The sequence below is a fragment of the Sciurus vulgaris genome, assembly GCF_902686455.1.
Source record: "Sciurus vulgaris genome assembly, chromosome: 15".
Taxonomy (NCBI): Eukaryota; Metazoa; Chordata; class Mammalia; order Rodentia; family Sciuridae; genus Sciurus; species Sciurus vulgaris.
The window spans coordinates 3,170,271-3,194,034 of NC_136476.1; the positions used below are offsets into that span (position 1 = coordinate 3,170,271).

A 23,764-nucleotide genomic window follows, 5' to 3' on the forward strand; every position below is an offset into this window, starting at 1 on the left:
ACCTATAAAAAATAGGAATAATTCACAAACACATGCAAAAAGTGTTTGGAAAACTTTCACACTTTGTAAGTGGAGATGACTGTCAGACTGGGTTGGAGTTAGAGAATTAGGTTTGTCACTGCTATTGTTATAGTTTTTAACATATCTGATGGCAGACCATATTTGATAACCAGTACCTTTCAGAACCAGGATGCTGCTTTTCTAAAAATTAGAAGACCATGAGAAAGGGTATTGTAGAGGAATAATGATGAATATTTTAAAATATTCGTAGCTCATGAACTATTTTAAAAACAACCTGATGTTCTTTCAATGTGAGACATCTCTGAAATTAGCACACACTCTTGAGACAACAGAGGAAATAATAATAACAAGCAGTATAAATAACTATAAAACTTCGTACTTGCATAGAACCTTTTGTCAGAGGTGTAAGGATTTTTTTTTTTTTTTTTTTTTTTGCTTTTATTCCTTCAGAGAAAAACACAAAAAATGGAATGGAATGCTCCCATCTTTTCATCTGCATTAAACAAATCTTAGCTATAAAACTACACAGCTCTCCTTGATCTCTTAAAGTACTATTTCCTTTGCTTTCTGTTAAAATAATAAGTTGCAGCTTTTTCTCCCAGAGCAGCTGGCCAGATACACTGAGTGACAAACCTTTGTAGGCTTTCAGGTCATTGGTCATTGCTGATGGAATCTAGAAGAGTTTGTACAAATCTGCCCCTTCTTTACTGCTTCACAAAGTTCCACAGTATTTTAACAGTACCATGGGTCCTTAACATGATATATACATGTGTGTACATATCATGAAGATATGGCTTTCATTATATTATTTTGTGTATTCTGGAGGGGTTTGTTTTCACTGACAAAGAGAACAAACAATTTAACTCCCATATTTCATAGGCCAGCACAGAACCCAAAGGGCTGAAAGGTTCATCTTGTCCAACCCCCTCACTTGACCACAGATGCTACTGGATTTCCTTTTGTTCTCTGATAATTTACACTTTTAAAGTTTTCGAGCACTGGCTTTCAAAGCCTATAATGGAAAATAAGGTGCTCCAGTAATTAATGGGCACAAGTGAAATCTACACAGAGCTCTTGCACCTTCAGAAACAAAAACTAAATAAAACAATCTAAGATGAATTAAAATCACTCCCTTTCAATCTGGCTCGTGTTATAAAGATGTCAAGTTTAGCAAAATTCCCCTCACAGAGGGTAGCAAGTTTTCTTAAGGAACAGAAATAATTTTCTTCCTTGGTATAACTGACTATCCAAATAACTGTAAATTTCTATTTAAATTTACACTTTCTTTGCAAAACCAGTAACTCTGCCCAGAAGTATACCTCCAATGCTCCATCTGGGCGGAGTCTCCCATTGGCATGCTGTGCCAAATTGCTTAATTTTACCTTATTTAATGGAGTGAAGAAAACATAACAGCATACTGACAATGGAATACATTTGGAATGAAACCACTCTCCCAACCAGAGCCCAGAGCAAGAGACATTGCCTGTGTACACTGAACATGAATGCATATGATGTCCCCAGGTAAGGTTTCCTTTCCCTCCGGGATGGATTCTGCCCATCCTACAATCCTGTGGGTTCAACGTGGATGAAGATATCCAGGCTTCAGGGTCCATATTGGGTAAAACCCATCACCACCAACCATACAGCGCAGAGACATTTATTCTCAGCTAATAAACTCCATTAGCTTCCCTTAATTAATATGCTATACCTTTTATTGATCTGCTCTACCTACCAGGGGCACAATATCTGGAGCGGTAGTTTCTGCACACAAGGTATTAATTGACGAAGACCATGCACAATTTTGCTTGCACAGTTAAAAGGACAGGTGGGAGTGAAGGGCAGGGGTTAGAGGGAGGTGCTATCTGAAAAGTTCAATATAAGAGAAACTTGCCTCCAAATTGAGAGCTTGTCCTATCTTTTCCGAGTCCTTGGCTTTCCCACCTGACCCTGAAATGATCTCTGGACAAGAATCCATCTCTTTTCAACTCAACTTGACAAAGGCTCAGTAGATAGCACTTGAGAAACCCACCAGTGCTATCATTATGACCAACCAAGACAAGACCGTTTGAGCCTATGATGTGCCATCTTGTGTACTACAGTAGTCATCTTTTCTCTCTTCTGTACACTAGCGTTTCTGGTGATGGGAAAAGACTAGTCCATGGCACAGAGTTCAACAGTCTTTTTACTCCTCAAAAAGGTCCTCGGGGAAAGGTGCCGAATACATTCTTCCCAGCTGACAGTTGCTGGGGTTTTCCTAAGTAGGGACTGATGCCAGCTGATCCCAATGGTTGTCTTTGTTTCTCCCATACTGTGGTTTATAATAAATCTTCTCTCTCTCTGGTTTTAATCTCCCATAGATAAAGTTTTCCCGGATTGAACACAAGTTTTCCTCTTCATACACAGGCTCAAGCCATCCGAAAACAATAAGAAGATTAATAATAATAAATAAATAGAAGTGAATCCATAGAAACTCTCGATGTCTGTACAGCAGAAGTGACAAAGTTTAAGTCAAATATTTGTTTTCCCTTTTTTCATCCACATCAAAGGCAGGAATTCAACAAGGCATTATTAGTTGTGGTGGGCAAACTGGAGTGTCTGCTGATATAACAAATTAGGTTTGTTAAGGCCTTTGTCTATGCAGAGTTAATAGTAATGCAGAAGCCAGATTTGATTAAAAAGAGAAGGTAAGACGTGAAGCAGAAAAAAAAAAAAAAAAAAAAAAAAGGTAGAAAAGAAAAAGAAAAGGGAAAGAAAGGATCAAATCAAGGGAGATGGAAAGAGAGAAAGAGATAATGCCAAAAAGAAGTCAATACTGTGTCTGTGGATGGAGAAGTACACGTCGCTTCCCTCTGAAAGCGTCTCGGAGTCTTGTTAATACTGTCAGAGTGCAGGACAGCAGTGTCATGGCATCCAGCGGCAGTTAAGAGATGTTCATCCTCTCAGCCCGTCTGAGGAGTGTGTTGGGAAGGATCGGTCTGGGAAAAGGGCCTTAGCCTAGAATATCCAGGTAGACAGGAGATGCCTTGGCCAAGTTCTGAAGCAGGGTGTGTATGCCCTTGATGTTCTTCCTCATGTGGGGCTCTCGCTGCCAGCACCCCAGCATCAGCTCGTACACCTCCTGGGGGCACGTGCGAGGTCGCTGCAGGACTCGGCCCTGAGTGATGCATTCTATCACCTGGATGGAAATCAAAGACAGGATCAGACAGGAGCAAAAGCCAAGCAGATGAAAGAACTGTCAAAGTCAAGAGGAGCCAAGGGAAGTCTCGCTCTCTCTTTTTTTTTTAATTTCTAAAAGGGTTCACATCTAATAATTGTACCTCTTCATGGCATAGAGCATAACTTGATACATGTCTGTAATATGTAGTGATCAAATCAGATAATTAGCATTTCCATCTTCTTAAACATTGATCACATCTTTGAATTGGGACCTTTGGAAATACCCTCTTTCTGTTCTTTATAAAATTATATACTTAATATTATTTGATGAAGATTATTTAACCATACCCAGCTTCTCATTATTATTCTCATTTCCCAACTTTTCTCTATCCCTCCTCCCCTCTATCTTTCCAAACTTCTCATGAGAGATGGCCTTGTTTGTTTTAAGAAGTCCAGTCACTGTTTATTTTTTTCAGAAGGAAGGCAGCAATTAGTATGGGTTGGTTTACATCATGATAAACTATATTGGTTTATATCCATTTTTTTATAAAACTGGTAGAGAAATGATTTATTTATGTGGAACGCTCCTCAAGTTGGACTGATATGGAACCCAAATCATTCTGTGTGAAGGTGCTGACTGACAGGCTTACAGAAATAAGTAGGCAGGTTGGATGATGGAACTGGCTTAAAAAGACAGACATAGATCTGAGAAAGATGTGCGAAGCCTGATAAAGATGCCAGCCCTCCATATCTGTGGGTTCCACATCTGTGGATTTAACCAACTGCAGATCAAAAATATTTGGAAAAAATATCACATCTGTACTGAACATGCACATACTTTATCTTGTCATAATTCCCTAAACAACTCAGTGTAACAACTTTTCACATTGCATTTGCACTGTATTAGGTATTCTAAACAATCTGGAGATAACTTAAAATATATGGTAGAATATATGGTAAGATGTGCATAGGTTATGTGCAAATATTATATTCTGTATAAGGGATTTGAGAATTCTAAATTTGGGCATTTGTGGTAGTTCCTGGAACCAAGTCCTCATGGATTCCAAGGGATGACTATATTCGCAAAAAAAAAAAAAAAAAAAAAAAAAAATAGGAAAATGAAATGCTTCAGTTTTTCACCAATAGTTAATATTCTAGTGAAATATGCAAAAAGAAAAGAACTTTTCAGTTTCATTGGAGCAATACCAAAAGTCTCACTGGACTCTAATGGTACTAGGATGCTACATCAGCTATTAATTTATTACATGAAGAGCACAAAGCGATTCCTTAGTGCCATCATGGCATTTAGGTATATAGCAAGCTATTGGGGAAGTTCTGTTTTCCCTAACAGACCCATGTAAGCTCATGCCCTGATTTCAGTCCAAGAGAAGGCCTCCAACAGAGGGATGTCCTGGAGATTTTAGACTGGGGAGCGGGGCTCTCCTGAATCACAACACACCTCATTGTTTGACAGCTGGTACCAGGGTTGTTTGCCGTAGGTGAAGATCTCCCACAACACAACACCCAGGCTCCATACATCACTTTCTGTGGTGAATTTCCTGTACATGATGCTCTCTGGAGGCATCCAGCGAATGGGCAGCATCGTGTGGCCACCGACCTGGCAGGAGAGGGATCAACAAACAGCATCAGTCACCTGGGAACCACATGTGGAGAGGAGCTATGGTGAGACTTTTCTTCTTTCTTTACTTGTTCTTATTAACTTTGTTTATAAACATATAAGGGATATACAGTCTCCTCAAGCAACAGAGCAAAAGGTGAACAATGGTCAAAACATTTTTTTTTCATATTATTTGCAATTATCTTTTTCTCAAAACCAGACAGGAGCAGAGATGATGATTAGGTGGATGTTCACCCTGCATGAAAAACACATGTAAGAGGATAGCTCAATCTTCTAATTAGCGAGATAACTTTGAAGGCTGAGGATCTTAGCTAAGTGGTAGAGCACTCATGTAGCATGCATAAGGCCCCAAACCCCAGCCATGAAGGAAGGAAAGAAGGAAGGAAGGAAGGAAGGAAGGAAGGAAGGAAGGAAGGGAGGGAGGGAGGGAGGGAGGGAGGGATGGAGGGAGGGAGGGAGGGAGGGAGGAACAAGGTAATTTTGATTCTGATAACAAATAAAGGTTCCTGCCTCCCAAATGACCAATCAGTATCTGTACTTCCAAGGACAGGGCTCCCTCCCACTTTGAGGTATTACATTGTGCACAAAACATCTTCATCACAGTCTGCCAGTGACCAAGATTGGAATCATTCCTGTTTTACAGAAAAAGTAACTGAAGTACAGGTTGCTTGTTTGACAGGGTGACCTATTTTAGATTTCCTACTTCATGGAGAAAAGTAAAGAATTTCATTTTCAGGTTTATAGCACATCAGGGCTGTCTGATTTTAAAACACTGAACTGATTCCTGCACAATAGCCTGTGGCCTATAGGTCCTATTTCTCATCCTGCACCCACCTCCCAGTAGTGACAATTTTGGGACACACTGTTAATTGACAGCAGTGGGGGACAGTTGTACTATAGCAGCAATCAGGCCTCAATGACAACTCGCAGTCCCCAAAGTTTTAGACTAATGCCACAGAGTTTCTGCCCAATTCTAATTCTCAATATCCATTCATGACCTATTATAAGAAGAAAATGAACCAACAGTGCTTAAAAAAATGCACTTGTGCCCCAGCCCAAGGAGCTGAAGTGCCAAAGACATCCAATAAGCTTAGTAATTTCAAATGATGCTCTTCGCATCAAAGAAAGCATGACAGTATGAAAGGAAGAGTTCCCACCCCATTCTCCATACAATGGGTCCAAATGACAGAGAGAGATATAACTTACTAGCTAGGGTTATGGTGGCCCATAATTTTCTATTCAACTCTTAATAGACCCAAAGCTCCCAAAGGCCAAGTTGGCTTCTTATCAGTGTGTTTGCCTTGCTCCTTCTTCCTTTAACAACAGCAGGAACTCAGTGTTCAATGGGCACATGTTTCTCTCATGGACCCACCTGGCATATCTGAAGGTGGTGGCAACAATTCCCCTTGGGGTCAATATTCAAACCACGACCAGCATGACACAGGCACTGACCAACCAAAAAGGATATGGCTGGTGAATATCCTTTGTGTTCAGAGCCCTGTTACCTTTGAGTGCCTGGAACTTTGGCAAAGGGAAGTTGTGCTTATATGTGGAAGATGCAACATTTCCAGATGCTCAAAAGAACTCATGGTAGAGGGTGGAATGATCCCACCAGGTCCTGGGCCACCACACAACAGCAGCAAGGAGAGGACTTCTCTATGGCCAGTATGAACTAGCTGCACCACTTCGCAGAGCTGAATACATCTCAGTCAACATGGCAGGAAAGTCTGGGGGCTATAGCACACTCATTCTCAAAGACTGTAATCCCTGGGATACAGCATGCCCAGTCTCCTTGCCACTCTCTGAAATGTACCTGGAGAACTTTATATTGTTTACAAAACATCTATCCACTGATCCATCTAGTTTCACGAATACAGGAGAGTGGCATGAGAGAGGCTTGGCAGCTCACTGAGGTTACCCAAGCAGGAAACAGCTGGGTGTGCTATTGGAACCTGGAGTTTCTCTCTGTGATTTCATTTCTCCAGCTATAAACCTTGGGTAACAATATATACTCCATCATATTATCATGAGGTATATATTCAAGTAGTCCTGTGTGAAAGTGCTTTATAAATCTTATGCGCCAAATGCTTTCAAGGTGTTGTTTCCTTCTCTAGAACCTTTACTTTCTTATTTCCTCAATGAGTAGCAGCCATTCTGCAGACAATAAGGGGAAGAATCAACACATGTGACTCTCCTGTACTTTTCACTTGGCAGTGACTACATGGCTCCTTTGATTGTAGCTCCCAATGTACCAGGTGCTTTGTCCTGTATCACTAATGACCAAAGAAAAACTTCTGTTTCCTCTAAAGCATAGAAAAAAGAAAAAAAAAAAAAAAAAAAAAAAAAGACTCACATTTTGATTTACATGTTTTCCCATCTGATCATTTATTTTCTGCTTGTAGTCTCTTTGGGATAGATTTTTCACTTTAATTCTTTCAAGAATCTCTTCTGGGATTTCACACATGCTGTTATAAATAATGCTTTCCTTGTTCTGATGTCAAACGGGTGAGTGGTGGGACAATCTAATAAAAGTTCAGGCAAGGTTCACAAGTTTTCTCAAACTGTTCAGAACATTTTTTGAGCATTTCTTTTGCAATCCTTTCCTTAGGATTTTGGAGCATGTCACAAGAGTAGGATTCCCCTTATCCCTCCAAAAAAGTCACCATTGTTATAAATTACAATCACATTCTTGCTGCAGACACTTGACAGCTTTTAAGCCACACAAAACCATACCCTGTGCAGCAAAACACACAACGAGACATTTGTTTTGTGTTGTACTACTTGGCGACTTGCCCTTGCATCCTTACTTAAATATTTGTGAGATGGAATATGATCTCATATTCCATCAGACAGTCAGAATTTCTGCTTGTGGCTGTTCAAGATGTAACGGTGGCTCTGGGCTCTGCTGTGGTCAGCTGAAGTGGGTTGCATGCTAGTCACTGAACTAAAGGGATTGAACTGATGCAAGATAGGAAATCCAGTCATCTGGGTAGTTGAGGTAGACGTGCAATTTTTATTTTCTTCACCTAAGAGACTACATTTCTAGTTCTTGCTGTGCTCTTAACCAGCCTGGGAAAAAGTTCTTTTGGGTCTGACTTATTCCCTTATTGTCGAATGTGAAGGGTTACTTCTAGCACAAAACACTATGGTTCTGTAATCACCCACTACCACTCTGTGTCTGCAATTAACCATCGACACACATGGTACTTCACCTCTTATAAAGAATTTCCATTCAATTATCTCACTTTCATCTAAGAGCTACCCTCTGAAGTAGATGTTGTTTTGCCTAGAGATTACTAATAATGTACCTAAATGTTCAGAGAATTTAAGTAGTTTACCTCAAACCCACTTGTTTTAGTCAGCTTTTTTGCTGCTGTGACTAAATGACCCAACCAGCACAGGAGGAAAATTTGAGGGCTCACAGTTTCAGAGGTCTTAGTTCATAGAAGGCCAACTTCATTGCTCTGGGCTTGAGGTCAGGCAGAACATTATGACAGATGAGTGTGGCAGAGGGAAGCAGCTTGCATCATTAGGAAGCAGAGAGACTGCACTCTCCAGATACAAAATGTATACCCCATGGCCATGCCCCCAATGAACCACTCCCTCCAGCCATACCAAATCTGCCTCCAGTTACCACTTGGTTAATGCCACCAGAGAGTAATTCATTGATTAGGTTAAGACTCTCACAACCCAATCATTTCTCTTCGGAATCTTCTTGCATTGTCTCACACCTGAGCTTTTGGGTGACACCTCACATCCACGCAATAACACCACTGAACACTATTCATTCTGATGGGTCACTCTGCCTTTCTACATTTCCAGTCTCTAACACATGCTTTGTGGTCAGCCAGCAAGCCTAGTGGTAGATCCTTACCCAGAGGAAACTTGCTTGTGCCACTTGGAAGGTTTGCTTTCCTGCCCTTTCCCCTTACTCCCCAGAGATCTCTGAAAGGAAAGCTCAAATTCCACAATTTCAAGGAAAATCCCCTGCTGCAGCTCAGTGACCATTCTAGTACCTTGGTGTCAGCCTGCGAATAGAGCAGACACTCCCTTCTGCTAAGGGTGCCTGTCTCAAGAGTGATGGACACTAATCAGTTATGTCTGGTAGGGGATGAGGTGGTTGGTTGGTAAGCAAACCACATCTTCAAGTGGTTCTCTTGCAAGCGTTGCCATTTGGGAAGGAGTTCTCAATGTGTTCTTTCAAAGAGATTAGCCTTCACTGCCTCCCTATCCATTCTCCAATCCTTCTCTAAACTCTTTATGGAACCAAATCTTCTATGGAAATAGTCTTGCCATTTAATTAAATTCATAACCTCTTAAAATACAACCCAAACTACTGGGATTCATATGGGGTGCAAAGACTTTCTAAGTTGCACAAGAAACCCCGTTCCTTGATTTGCCATCTGTACAAGTGGACATCTGTACATCATGGACTGAGGGCCTGTCCATGGTATAGACGTGCGACTAGTCAATCTGTGAACAGAGTCTAGGAAGATTTCATAATGCATAATATGTGGGAGTATTTATAATACTAAGATGGTGATTCAGATCTCATTTCTTCTAAGGATGGAGAAAAGGGGGAGAAACTACAAAAGGAAGTTTAACCATTGGGAAGGACTTCACCATTTTTGACCATTACGGCTGCTAATCACTGCAACTTGGGTAAACCAGTAATGTACATGTGAACAATGTCTGAGGTCCAAGGGCAAAAAGAAATTCCATAGGACCTAAAATAAATCAAGCTAAGAGAAAGAATGGATTCTGTTGTTAAAAACATCAAGAACTGTTTTTTTAGTCCTTAAGGTTTATTTCCATACCTCATAATTTTTGGAACAATTATGTATAGAATGATCTGGTTAAAAACAAAAATAATAACTGTGTTCTATTTAAAATACATGGGCACAAGTATCCTTTATATCTATCTATTTTAAATCTATTTCAAGATAATAAATCCTCGAAAAAAAAATACTAAAAGACCCTTGGTAAAACTGCCCTGAATTAGAAATCAATGACTTCATTATTTTAAAATCAAAGTGGACACATCTAATCAGTGTAACTATGAAATTTATTTTGTACCCAAGTAACTCAAAGTACTCACTCTTTGGTCATTAGGTTGTAAATTGTGGAAAATTCCCAGTGGCTTAACAGGCAATTTCTTTTTCTACATCAGAAAGGGATTGGAAACTTGCTGAGCAGGTGTAAACATGACTTAGTGACCAAAAGAACTGAAGAATGATCTTTATCTCCCCACTATACATGCTGACAACCTAGGTTCTTTCTCATTTTGATTGTTATTTATTTGTTTCAAATATAAAATGTGTCTTTGTGAATGGGACAAGTTAATGAGGAATGCACAGCTCATTCTCCAGGGAAACTGGGAGACAAAAGAGGAGGTGATGAGCTCAGTTCTTCCCCTTCTGTTGGGCTTCTCACAAAATGCACCCAATCATCCCCTGGTCCCCCCCTCACTGCCTCTTTTTACCTGCATCTGTATTGCCCCTCCCAGTCCATTCCTACTTCCCTTTCTTCCAATCCCCTCTCAAACCTCACTAGTGCTTCCCAGTTCAAATGCTGCATTTTGCCTTGCCCAGGTTGTCTCTTTATTTCCCCCCATGATCATGCTTACCCTCCCAACATTCACTCTTCCCCCAACCCCCGTAGCCTCCATTCTGTGTTTACAAGAGGCAATCCATTGGCAGGAGCCTCTCTGCACACCCAATGCAAAGGCCCCACTGGCTCCGAAATCACTGTTGATTTAAAAACAAGTAACTAAACTCACTAGCAAAGACAAATAATGCCTGGAAGGCGGCTTTCAGCTTGTGGTATTTACTCAATGAGTGAGTGATAACTTGTTTGGAAGCCAAACATTTTACTCCCTTGGCAACATGCAGGCCAAAGGGCAAGCCCCATTAAGAGATGATTAGTTGTCAGAAGCTTTTGGCTGCATTAAATATTGAAAGGGCTCCCAGACCTCCTTATCACACCCCATGCCTGACTGCTCCATTTCAGCAGTTTCTCCTGATCTGTTCCTTAAAAATTTATGAACTCTGTAAACTTTAAGGGATAGCTGGACCATATTGACTTATGTATCATGTGTTGCATTTGTAATAGAAGATTAAAAACAGTAGAGAGAAACAATGTCTGCAAAATCTTCCCCTTGGTGAAGAACCTAAAACCATTGTGTCAGTCTGTGGGCACCCTGTGACCAAGTCCAGAAAGATGAGAATTCTATTATGAAGTAAGAAGGTGCTTCTGGAGCAGTGGCTACTGAACCAGGGGATACTTCCTGGGAAGAAACTCAGTCCTTTCTGCCCTGCCTCTCACTCCTGGGTGAACACAGCCTGAGGTTGGCCAGGAAAAACCCTGGTGTCAGCCGGTCACCCTCTCTCATAGATTAGGAATTGTTTCTAGCTTAGGAATTGATTATTGCTACTCTAAAATTTCTGATATTTACAGCATAGAACATCTTTCCTTGTCTTTTCCTATTTACAGTAATAATCCGGTCAGAAGCATAGGGTAATGACTTAGAAACTTCAAGGCCAAGTATATTTGGATTAGTCAATGAGAGGACCTGCTGGACCTTATGGCTAGCAATATTTTTTCAAATGCTTTCTTTCATAATTAAATCTCTATTCTGCCAGAATAAGGAAAATCGTCATCTGTGTTAAAGGGAACGGTCATAGAGCTGTCATCAGTATGTCCCAACACTTGGATTCTAGGTGAACAAATAAGGAAAATTCAATGCATAGTTTCCATTGAGGATTGATTTTTGTCTGTATTTTACCATGAAATAATAATAATACAGGTAATACAAATGATAATAATACCTCAGGTTTGTATGACTGTTTTTGCTTTGCCATAGCATTTTCATATCAAATCATTCTACAATAATCAGATTTACCTCAAATTATTGTTTAAAATATGAAATGAATTGCTATTAGAAATGCTCCAAGAAAGAAGTCAGATCAAAAGTCTGTGTAATTTTTTTATATGATATTGTAGAAAAGGCAAAACAATAGGTCTAAAAAAATTATGGTTGCCCAGAACTGGGAGTAGAGGGAGGGCTTCCTTTCATAGGGTTCTGTCTCTTGATTGTGATGAAAGTTATATGACTGTTTGCCAGAACTTATAGAACTGCATAGTAAAAAAAAGGTATATTGTACTATATTATACTTTAATGAACCTGACTTAAACAAAATACTTAGAAGAAAAACTCCTGGCACACAGAATATGTGCAATCAATATTAGTTGCTGTTATTCTACATTTTTGGTTTTCTATCTATCCTGCTTTTATCCCAATTTAAGAGAGAAGGAATTTCTGGTAAAGTGACCAACCCACATTCACACAGCCAGGAAGTGGTAGTGCTTGGTACTCTTACCTCAGGTCTGAGGTCAGAGATAGGGAAGGGTCTCTGCCTCAGCCTTCTTGGGTTGCCATAATAAAGTACCACAGACTGGGTGGCTTAAATAACAAATAAATTTTCTCACAGTTCTGAAGGCCAGAAGACCAAGATCAAGGTTCTGCCCAATTCAGTTTCTGGTGAGAGCTCTCTTTCTGCTTGAAGAAGGAGCAAGACAGAGAATGAACTCTCTGGGGTCTTTTCTGATAATCACACTAATCCTCCTGGAACAGGTCCCACTCTTATGGCTTTTTTAAAATTTAATACTTCTTTAGAATCCCAGTACCAAAAGCGGTCACTGTGGGGTAGAGTTTTGCTACAGTTTGGTCTGGAATGTCTCCCTAAGGTTCATGTGGTAAAAGCTTGCTCCCCGGGAGGGCACAATAAAGAGGTGGTAGAGCCTTTAGAATGTTCTGTCTGGTGGGAGGTCTTTAGTTCACTGGGGTCATGTTCTTAAGGAACCCCATTCCCTTCTTCCTTCTCTTTGCCATTGCTGCCAATGGGACTTCCAAAACTGTGAACTAAAATAAATATTTTCTCATTATGAGTTGATTGTCTCAGGTATATTGTGTTGTGTTGGGGAGCTGAGTAATGCAGGCTTCAACATATGAATTTTGAGAGGACACAAATAGTGCATCGTACTCTCCTTGCCAATGCTCCCCTTTTGATTCCTGTGTGGTCCAGAGCAGGCAGAACAGCTCTGAACACAGAAAGTCGACAATTTTTAGCCCCAGAATCTAGATCTGTGGTCCTTTTTTTTTTTTTTCTTCAGATTTCCAAGGCACCAAGTGAAGGTCCAACCCTTCTTTGGTAACTTTTTTTTTTTTTTTTGGTATCAGGGATTGAACCGTCACTCGACCATTGAACCACATCCCCAATCCAGTTTTTGTATTTTATTTAGAAACAGGGTCTCACTGAGTTGTGTAGTACCTCACTTTTGCTGAAACAGGCTTTGAACTCACTATCCACCGGCCTCAGCCTCCTGAGTCACTGGGATGATATGCCTGTGCCACTGTCCTGGCTACTTGGGTAACTTTAGATGGTTTCCATATTACCAACTAATTCTAAAGCTGAGCAAATGATTTAAACCTGCTGTTGTTCCAAAGCAGTTCTCAGGTTCAGTTCAATTCTAACATGAACCTTAGGGTAGTTTCTCTTCCTTCCCTCATTTTCCCTGGGGATGGCTGAGGGAGAGCAAGGAAACCCTGGAAAAATCTAATGAGGTGGAGACAAAGGTAGGATGGCTCTTGGACTCCACATTAACTCAGGTTATCATCCTGTTGGCTCCTACTGTTCCATGATTTAGGGAAGACTGAATGTTATAGTTTAGGTCTAGAATATTGTCCAAATACTATGTGTTGAAGGTTTGGTCTCCAATGTAGCAGGGTTCAGAGGTGGAATCTTTAGAAAGATGATTGGATCAGGTTGGCTCTAATTTCATCAGTGGATTAATGAACTAATGGATTAATAACTTGATGGCGTTATTGGGAAGTGGTGGTAACTGTGGGAAGTAGGGCTGAGTTGGAAGAAGTAGATCACTAGGGACATCTACAGGAAGGGTATGAGTTGTCTCCAGACCCTTTCTCTCTTTCTGTCTTCTTACCCTTCCATCTTTTTCTTTGCTTCCTGGCAGCCATGAGATAGGCAACTTCCCTTTGTCATGCCCTTCAACTATGATGCTGTACCTCATTTCAGGCCCAAAGCAATGAAGCCAACTGACCATGGACTGAAAGCTCCAATAATATGAGCCAGAATAAATCTTTCCACCTCCAAGTTGTTTTTCTCAGGCATTTTCCCCAATTACAGAAAGAGAACAAACACACCTATGTATTTGTTGTGCACTATAAGCAAGTCCAAGACCCTCAGTCTTAAAAGTGATTGCAATTTCATCTTATTTTACATTTGACTTAAATCAGGAGCAAATATGTCTTCTCTCAGTAAGGCATGCACCTGCACTCACAGATATTGAAGAATCACATTCAAATCTAGAAACAAAAATTATTCATTATAAGAATAAACAACATGCTCTTCCCCGTCTGATTGCTGGTCTCCACAGTAACTCTTACCAAACTTAATGGGGTAGTTTACTGAGTGAATCTGTAGAAAGATTAAACCTTTAAAAGGTACAAATGTACCATGTTGCCTGGTCTGTGATTATTGTACTTACCTATCACACAGCAATGAGAAGTTGTACTTTCCTACAATACACGTTTTATTAAGCTTCTACTACTTTTTTAAATGTTCAATGTTATTGACCTTTTTATGGCCCTCTGGTCATTATGGTTTTTGACCCAAGAGACCATCTGAGTTTCAGTATTTAGGATCAAAGCATCACACCCTGTTATGGTGAGAAGCCATGGCAACTGACAGGATGCCGAGTAGAGTAATGGAGTCATGAAAGCAGAGGCAATGAATATTTATTTTATAGTTTATGTTGAGGCAATTGCAACACATTGGTTTAGTATCCAAATTTCAATGTGAAATTGTTCCTATGGAAATAATTCTGACAGGATTGTATTCCAGATCGCTTTTAGAAAGGGAAGAAAGCTATGATTTATCAACAGAATAAAAAAAAGGAAAAAAGTTTCTGTTTTAGAAACATCCTTCACCCTATGAGCTGTGATTATTATGATTATTGCTACTCCAGATGCACCATGTCCAGCAAGTGGAGAGTTCAGTGGTCTCAACATTAACCTGAGCTTGTTAAATAACTCTGAAGACCCTGCCAGAAACTATGTCCCAACATTAACCTTTGATAAGGACTTTACATCAGATCCAGTTAAAAATGATTAAGGTCTTCTCTATTCCCCAGCTGGGGAAGTTCATTCGGATGCAGAAAATGATGCCTGCATCCATATGAGAATAATAATAACAGGAGAGCTATTTTCTCTAGGAAGCTGTAAATGCCAGTCTGGCATATTATGGTTCTTTTCTGCTATTCCTGTGATATATGTAATGCATAGCAATTGTGACATTGGTTGTAAAGGGCATCATGAGTTCTTATGATGAGCTGAGAGTTAAGAAGTAATATAACACAAGTAATTCAATTACTGAGCACCTACTTTATGTGTCCTGATCTATGCTAAAGAGGTGGCAAACATTTAAAACTCATTTTTCTTGTACCTCTTTAAATACACCTACAGAAAAAAAAATACCAATGAAAAGTGCACATTTTATAAGAAATGGACATTTTCCAATTTTGAAAAAGAGTTTGATTTCTAACCAGCAGCTTTTCTGTTCATAGTGGTGAACTGAGGAAGCTCAAAGTTTCAGAAAACCAGCGTGGGATAACACTATACTTCCCAAACTTTTCCATAAGTGTGCCCCAATACTGCAGAAAGATGTGAAAGGTTGAGGGAGTGAGGGGATAGTTGGGATCATATCCTAGGGTAGCTCAGGTCTTAATAGTAAGTGTGACATTTAAAAAAATCTTATATTTCATCTTTTACATCTGATGTATTTGCCAGTAGATTTTATAAAGCATTTTGAAAACTAATATTTGTCCCTAAGTCATTAGCTAAAAGTGATGCTTTAGAACTATGGCCTGCGTTTACCTTCTAGTTTCATGAGACTCTGGTCTGTGTCCAAATGCAACTCAGATTTCCATTTCAGAAGAACTGGTAGCAGAATGGACTTTGAAGTTGACAGACCTGCTTCCTGTTCTAGCTCAGTCACTTACTAACTAGGTGAACATAAATAAATTACTTAAGGTCTTGGAGTCTCTTCACGGAATCTCAAAAGAAATAAATGCATGAGTTCCCAACAGCCTAAGTTCTAAAGAAGCACGCTATGTTCTACAGAAAAGCACTATGGTCAAGACTAAGCAAAAGGAAACACTCAGACATTGGACTTGGGATAAGAGTAAAGACCCTGCACCAGGATTCAAAATGTTTTATGTTTCACAAACACACAAACTTATATTTATAACACTAGTTACAATTAAAATTAATATAAATTTATAAAATATATGCAATATTTTAGACAATATCTTTAATGATTTTGTTCATGAAATAAAGTTTCATGGTATAGAATTTTTAACTTGTGGTATTGTATTAGTCCTCAAAATGGTTTGAAATTTAGGGCATTTTAGATTTCAGATTTTTGATTAGGGATTCTCAACTTATATACTTAAATAGTTTGTTCCATCTAGATGGATTTTTAAGGCAAGCTACTCAATATTATGGGTTTTTTCAACAAATACATAGTTAATGACCTAGCAATCATTACCATTTACAAGTGGGGAAACTAAGACACAGAAACCTAAGACCATGGTCATAATCAGATTCCAAGATGGCAGAGGAAGAAGATGTTTCAAAACCATCAACCTTGCCTACCTGAGTTTTGTACTTCACTTTGGATTTCTCTGAGTCCAACCAATGGCATGACCAGCTATACAAGCCATCCAAAGCCATCACCACAAGTTTTCCTGGGCCCTATCGTCTGACCTTATGCAGAGAATTTGACAAGGACATCCTACTGCCAATGCAAGGACAATGACAAGGACATCAGTAACCAATGCTTTCTTTTGTAGGAAGTGATGGGCTCTGGGAAGCAAAGTAGGTCTGACTCTGTGGGTCTCCCTTCCCCCATCTGGAAAAGAAGAAGGGGACTTGGCGGGTGGAAGTCCTTCAGTAGCACAGATGCATTCCTGTCTCAGAGCTCAGAATCTCTAGGATGCCTAGTCACAGCCCTCTTGGGACTTGAGTTTCAGGATTTATGCTGATGGTCTCTTCGTCAGTACATGGGTAGGAGACTCCCTCCCATTACCTTGTTTTTCCTGATTATTTTCCCAATACTCTGTCAGTTATGTGATCACATTACTGCTGTCACCCTTTGACTCCTAAAACAATTTGAGCTGCTTTTGAGGGAAAAAATCTGTCCTTTCAAAGGAAAGAAAACAGTGTATCACCCTAAAGTCCTTGATGATGAACAGTCAGGATTCTTCCTTGGTCGTCTTTCTTCCTGCTCCTCAATCCCATTGTTTGCCCTATCATCAATTTTCTGCAGATTCCCTTCCAAGGTCTCCATGCTTTGCAATCACACTTTGTTTTTATCAAAACTTCCATTTAGGTACAGATCGTTGGCATTTAGGAGACTGTATTTACTACTTGAATCCATTTATAAAAATAGCTTTCATGAAACACATAAAGGTCTTTTAGCACTAGCATCTACTCTCGGACTACAGACTCAGGGAAATAATTCTCTTCATCCCTGAATTTGTCTTTAAAGACTAGAACACTCCAGAGAATGGCAAGGTTTAGATAGAATCAACAAGCTACTGCAAATGAAGTGAAAACTCAAGGGAAAGAAAAATAATTACCAATTTAAAAGCAATGGGCTTTGGAGTCATCTTCCTTCTTTTCCAATGGGGTTCTAACCTCTGCTTACCCAAATATTAAATGTCATCAAAATTTCATACCCCTTTTGAATCCCTATTTCACCCTCTCTCTTCCCCATCTCTTAAATAGTAGAATCATCACTACCGTTTTTGTTCAAGCTGAAACTCCTAGAGTCTTTATTATTCCTTTTTTTCCTTTATGCTAATACCCAAGCCATCATCAGGTTCTTTCAGTTCCACCTGCAAAGCATCCCCGGAAGGCAGTAACCACTCATTTTCATGTAGTCCAACTGGTCCCAGCTCCCACCTTCTTTCACACATTCTGTGGTATGCTCATTTTCACCTTTGCTTCCTGGAATCCATTTCCCGCCCCGCCCCCCCAGAGCAACTGGAGTATTCTTTTAAAAACGCAATTAGATCTTGTCACTCCCTGTTTACAATTCTTCTCTGACTTCCACTGCACTTAGAATGCAATCCAAATATCTCTGCAGGACTCCTAAGGTCCTACCTAACACAGGAGGGTCTCAACTCTCTCTTAAACACTTACCACTCTCCTTGCTCACCAAGCTCTGGCCAGATTAATTTTATATATTTTCCTTCTTTCTTGCACTTAGAAGTAGCTAAAATTATTCTTTGTATTTGCTTATTTGAATCTTCTGTCTCCCTTGACTGGAATAAGCTCTATGATTTGGGTGATCTTATTTGTTATGCTATCTCTAGCACTCAGGATAGTGCTAAGCACTAGTAGGTAGTTGAGACTTTGTTGAAATAAATGGATGAAGAGATCTTTCAGCTTCCAATATGCAATAATCTCTTCAGGGAAGGTCACTTCTGGAAAGTTCTACAGTGCTATACTCTTCAGCTTTTTCTCCCTTTTGGTCACACTTCTCTCCTCCTGGAAGATATCAGACACTCAGCTTCAATCACCTTCCCTGCTCTTGTCTCTATCACTGGATCCTACTCTGCCCTTGGCAGAGGAAGAACAGTAGAGAGATCTGCTGTTGGACTGGAGTCAGAGAATAGGTGCTCCTGGAATTCGCAAATTGAGGCATGTCGACCCACAAAGCAATCTTAGGAAAGATAGAGGAAGGGAATACAGAATACAGACAAAAGACTCAGGTATATTGCATGATAAATACCAGAATGTTCTTTTAATTTTCTCCCAGTATTTATCACACAACATTCCTAACTTTCTAGTCTGTATTCTCTAAAAGTTCAAAGAGAAGGGACTTTGTTTCTGTTGAATTTCCATGCCTGGGACAGGACCTGGCACATGGTAAGCCCTCAATAAATTGTGTTGAATGAATTGGTATACAAATGAACTAATTCAAGTAATGAAGTTCAAAAACAATTTTTCATGAACTGATTAGGGTCCCTCTTGCCCAATAATTGGCAAACAAATGAACTTCTGTAACACAAGTTAGTTAATTGTCACAGGGCAAAAAAGGAGGAAAGAAGAAAATAAAGAGGAAGAGAGAATGGGAGGGACAGAAAGAAGGAGAAAGAAGGAAATAAAGGGAAAGAAGGAAAGCAGAGAGGAAAGAAAAAAATTTTAAAGAAAGGAAGGAAACTTCTTCCTTTATTCAAAGTAAATAAAAAATGCCAAGACCAGCAGCCCAGATGGAAGATGATTTGTGGGGTATAAGACAACTAACTCTCTTTTAATAGGTCCCTCACTCACTTTCTCCTCCCATTTATCTTTCTCTCATTTTGATGATGACTGCTTCCTCCATGCTGGCCCCCAGGAATTCTCTACATCCCTTTAATGCTTTCTCCTATGCAGAAGAGCAGCTCTTCTCAGTTCACTTTAGCACAGGTCTAGGTGAGCTGGATGGCTTTGCTAAAATTTAGGAGAAAACTGTAGAAGTATACTGAGAACACAACAGATAGGACTGTGCTGATGCTGAGAGTCCGGCCTTCTGACCTTGTTCTAGCAGGCTTTCTGCTGGACTTCCCAGGCCTGTCCTTGAGCTTGCTCTAATCCTCAGGTGCTGTGGCTCCCCCTAGCTAGCACCCACCTGAGTTTCCCCTGCCCTAGCCTCGCCTGGCTGGCCTGATGCTGAGGACATCATGTGAAGACAACCCTGCCTGGCCCCAGAAACTCCTCCCTGGACATCTGAGACCTTCATGGTCAAGACAAGAAATTCAGATTCTGCTCTCTGTTCCAGCTATTCCTGCCCCACAGAAGTGGCTTGCTGAATGACACTCCTCTTGCCCTTGGGTGTCAGATTTTGAGTAAATCATAATACCTGAGCAGTCAAACATCAAGAGTCAGCTGGCCAATTCTGTAGTGGGAAAACCTTTCAGAAGACAGGAGTGTTTATTTCTTGGAGAATGTGTAAAAGGCTCTTATCCATTTGCTGAACTCTTTAATGGTCACTTCATCGCCTCTCTAAATTAAATCACTAAAGTTGCACCATTATTTTAAAGTGGGAAAAGTGGTTAACCCTGGAGGGAAAAATTAGGTTCAGCAGAAGAGGAACCAAAAGTGAGCTTTATAAAGTAAAACACCACGGAGAGACACTAATAGCACCTGGGAAGCTCTGCACGTCCACACATCGGAGCTTGCACCCGACTTGAACCTGGAGCCTTCACGGGCCAGGTGTTTCATGATCTCCACTAATGAAAACCCAGCCAATCAGAACTGGCCTCATTCTGATAGTTATCCTCTTGGGGTCTTCAGGAATTACAACCAGGCTTGCTTTGCATTTTTAATCACCCATGTCTTCTGCTAGAAAACTGGGAGCTGGGCAATGGGGGGTAAGTATTAATTTAGCTGGAGGGAAACAGGCAAAGGTGTGGCCTAAAAAACATCTTCTGACCGATGAGGCGGTAGTACCAGGAGAATAATGCCTGGCGCTAGTCACACAGGGCAGGTCAAGAAAAGGCGAGGTTGAAAGGTAGAAAGAATATCTCAAGTTTGATGCAACCAGTTCTTGACATAAATAGTCATTAACTGTTTGAATAATCAGATGAGGAAACCCGTGAAGCCCCCTTCTCTGTACAACTCTCAGGCTCTCTAGTAGAACACTGTGGGACTTTTTCTGTCTCCCTCAATTTAGAATTTCAAGTCTTCAGATGGGGGGTGGTGTGGGAAGGAGCTCTGTGTATCCCAAATTCTAGAGAATACTCCTTATCAGTCAGGGCCCAGCATAGCATCTGTCAGCAGGATTAGACTTCTTCCACACTTATAGCACTGGCCCTACAAGAGTCCCCCACCCCAGATTCTTCCCTTTCTGAGTGCTTGGGAAGAGAACTGAGAGTGTTGGGGGAAGGCTGTGCAGGAGAAATGGGACCATTGGTCTTTGGGTGGAATATTCCTGAAGCGTTAATTCCTTTTCTTTCTTGCTCTCTCTACTTCTCCCACCCCAAACCTGAAATCAAGCAAGGGGCTTCAAAAGAATCCCTCATAGAGACCAGGGATAACTTAAGGAGGGGATACAGGCACCTCATTTTGCTTTGGAGCCTCTTCTTAGGCCACAAATATGCCTTTTCTACAAAGAAAATGCAAAGGGAACAGAGAAAGATGGCAGAGCCCAGGGAGAGCAGCAGAGCCAGCTGGCCCACCATCAGTAAGGGTAAGTTTGTGTGAATTTCTCAGGAATAAGTATTATGAAAGTCTACATTTGAGACTTCTTGTCTGCCCAAGAGTTACCCACAGGTGTCAACCAAGAACAGCTACACAAAGGAGAAGATCCAGAAGTAAAGGGATATACTATCCTTTATCCTCTGTCTCCCCTCCCAGTCTCTAATTAATCAGAAACTAGCACCAGAGAAAGGAGAAAGGAGATGCTCATGCTGTGGTACTGGAAGAGGAGGTTTTGGATCTGATTTAAGAATAAAGTTTTAAACTGGGTTTCTTGGTTCCATATCTGAAGGTGAAATGAAAGTTTTGGGATCCAGCTGAGATGGATATGCAATTTGACACCCCTGTTAGAATGACAACAATCCAGAACACCCACCATCGCAAATGCTGGTGAGGATGTGGGGCAACAGGAACACTTCATTCATTACTGGTGGGATGCAGAATGGTATGGCCACTTTAGGAGAAAGTTAAGCAGTTTTTTTTTTTCTTTTTTTTTACAATACTAAATATATTCTTACCATACAATTCAGTACTCATGCTCCTTGGTATTTATTTACCCGAAAGGAGTTGAAAAGTTATGTCCATGAAAAAGCCTGCACATGGTATCTTTATTCACAACTGACCAAACCTGGAGGCAACCAAGATGCCATTCAGTAGGTGAATGAATAAATTATGGTACATCCAGACAACAGAATATTATTCAGTGCTAAAAAGGAATAAGCTATCAAACCATAAAAAGACATGCAGAAAACTTAACTGTATATTACAAAGTGAAAAGGGCCAATCTAAAAGGCTAAATATTATAAATTCCAACTATTTGACATTGTAGAAAAGCAATACTAAGGAGAGATAATAAAAATATCAGTGATTGATAGGGGTTAGTGGGAGAGATGGATAGATATAGCAGAGAAAATTTTAAGATGAATTTAAGAGTGTGGAAACTATTCTATAGGATACTATGCTGGTGGATACATACCCTTGTACATTTGTCAAAACCCACAGAATGTGTAGCACCCTGATGTCCACTATGGATGCTGGGTGATAAAGATGTGTCAATTCAGGCCCACTAACTGTAACAAATGTCCCACTCTGGAGCAGGATGTTGACAGTGGGGGTGGTTGTGCATGGGTGGGGTCGGGAGTAAATGTGAACACTCTACACTTTGCTCAGTTTTGCTGTGAACCTAAAACTGTTCTCATTGTTTTTAAGTATTATAATGAGGGTGTGGGCTATGGAAGCGACTGAGGCTCTGTACTCAGGCTTTTCTAGAACATGTTTTAATTCACACATTCAAAAACTTCAGGAAAGGTGGTGGCCAGCCCCGCTGTGTCCACACCGTTTTCACTGAAATTCACTGGTTTGTGAAGGCTGTTTGGAGAAAATGAGAACCTTATCAATGAGCAAGAAGTGTGGCTTGGAGGAAACCAACCAAGAAGACAGAAGGGTAGAAACTGGCATGGAATAGTCCATCCCCCTTCCCTGTGGCAAAGTTCCTGTGGTAGGAAGTCCTCTCTCAACAGGAAACAGGAAGTTACATCATTGCTCAGAAATTTTGAAAATGGGGACCTAATGAGGGTGTTGGAAAGGGGATTTGGAGCAGGACCATTTTCTTTACTGTGGAATGTACACATTATTTCCTCCCAAATCTGACCCTTTTTTTTTCTCGTATCAAACCCTAGACTTTATCTAGTTTTAATTCTGACACTCAAAAGCTAAATTTGCAAAGTGGATTACAAAGATGTTCAGGGTGTCAGAAAAACAACAGTATTGAGTTAGAATAAATGGAAATGAGGAAGAATTGAAGAGTAGTGAGAAATGTTTTTAACAAAATGACCTGTGCCTTAAAGGTTCAACAGGTTGGCAGTATCACAGCTAAGGATCTTAGGACATGATTTTCATCATAACAGCCCTCTTCCAAAGGCATTAGGCTCTTAAGAGGCAGTACAGAAAGGGAAGGCTGCATGGGGGATTCCAAGGAAGAGACTGACAACCCCAACTACAGGTAAGGTCTCCTGGGGACAAACTTTCACTTCTCTAAGATGACATCATCTAAGTCTAGACTGAAGAACCCTGTCAGAGGTAGCACTGTATCATGTATAGATGAGGTCCTTACAGTGACAAATTATATTTCTTTCCTTAATAGAATCAAGTGGGAGAATTTCTCCATGAAGCAGAGCCCAAGGCTAAGGCATAGCTGCCACTAGTTTCCCAGAGAGTGTCTCATCCTGTCCCTCTGGATGGATTCCCCAAAGGAGAGTGAAGCAAGGGGCCCACGCTAGAGACAGGGATGCAGACACAAGTAATTTATCATCATGCTGAATGTGAACAAAGTCCATGGTCACTCTGCCCACAGATGAAACTGGGCTCACAGGCTTTGAAACAGCCACAGAAAGGAAGGGAGTTCATCAACAGTGGCACTGAAAAATCCAACCAGTTTGATTGCAGAGCACCTACAGTGATGCTTGACACACAATGGGAGCAAGGAACAGACTGGGGTTTGTTCTCTCTCTCTCTCTCTCTCCCTCTCTCTCTCTGTCTCTCCCTCTCTCCCTCTCTCCTTGCATCTCTCTGTATTTCTTCTCTATTCTAGCCTTGTTTCAGTTTCATCCTTAATATAACACCAT

General features: G+C 40.5%; 1 protein-coding gene across 1 annotated transcript in view; it reads right to left on the minus strand.

Annotated features, from left to right (window-relative positions):
- Nucleotides 1-432: 432 nt before the first annotated feature.
- The window catches only part of NTRK2 (neurotrophic receptor tyrosine kinase 2), a 345,264-nt gene continuing 321,932 nt past the window's right edge, over nt 433-23,764 (minus strand). Inside the window, 2 exon segments of the mRNA XM_079112192.1 lie at nt 433-3,196; nt 4,637-4,795. Of these exon segments, the coding sequence (XP_078968318.1) occupies nt 3,011-3,196; nt 4,637-4,795 (345 nt within the window). The 3' untranslated portion in view covers nt 433-3,010.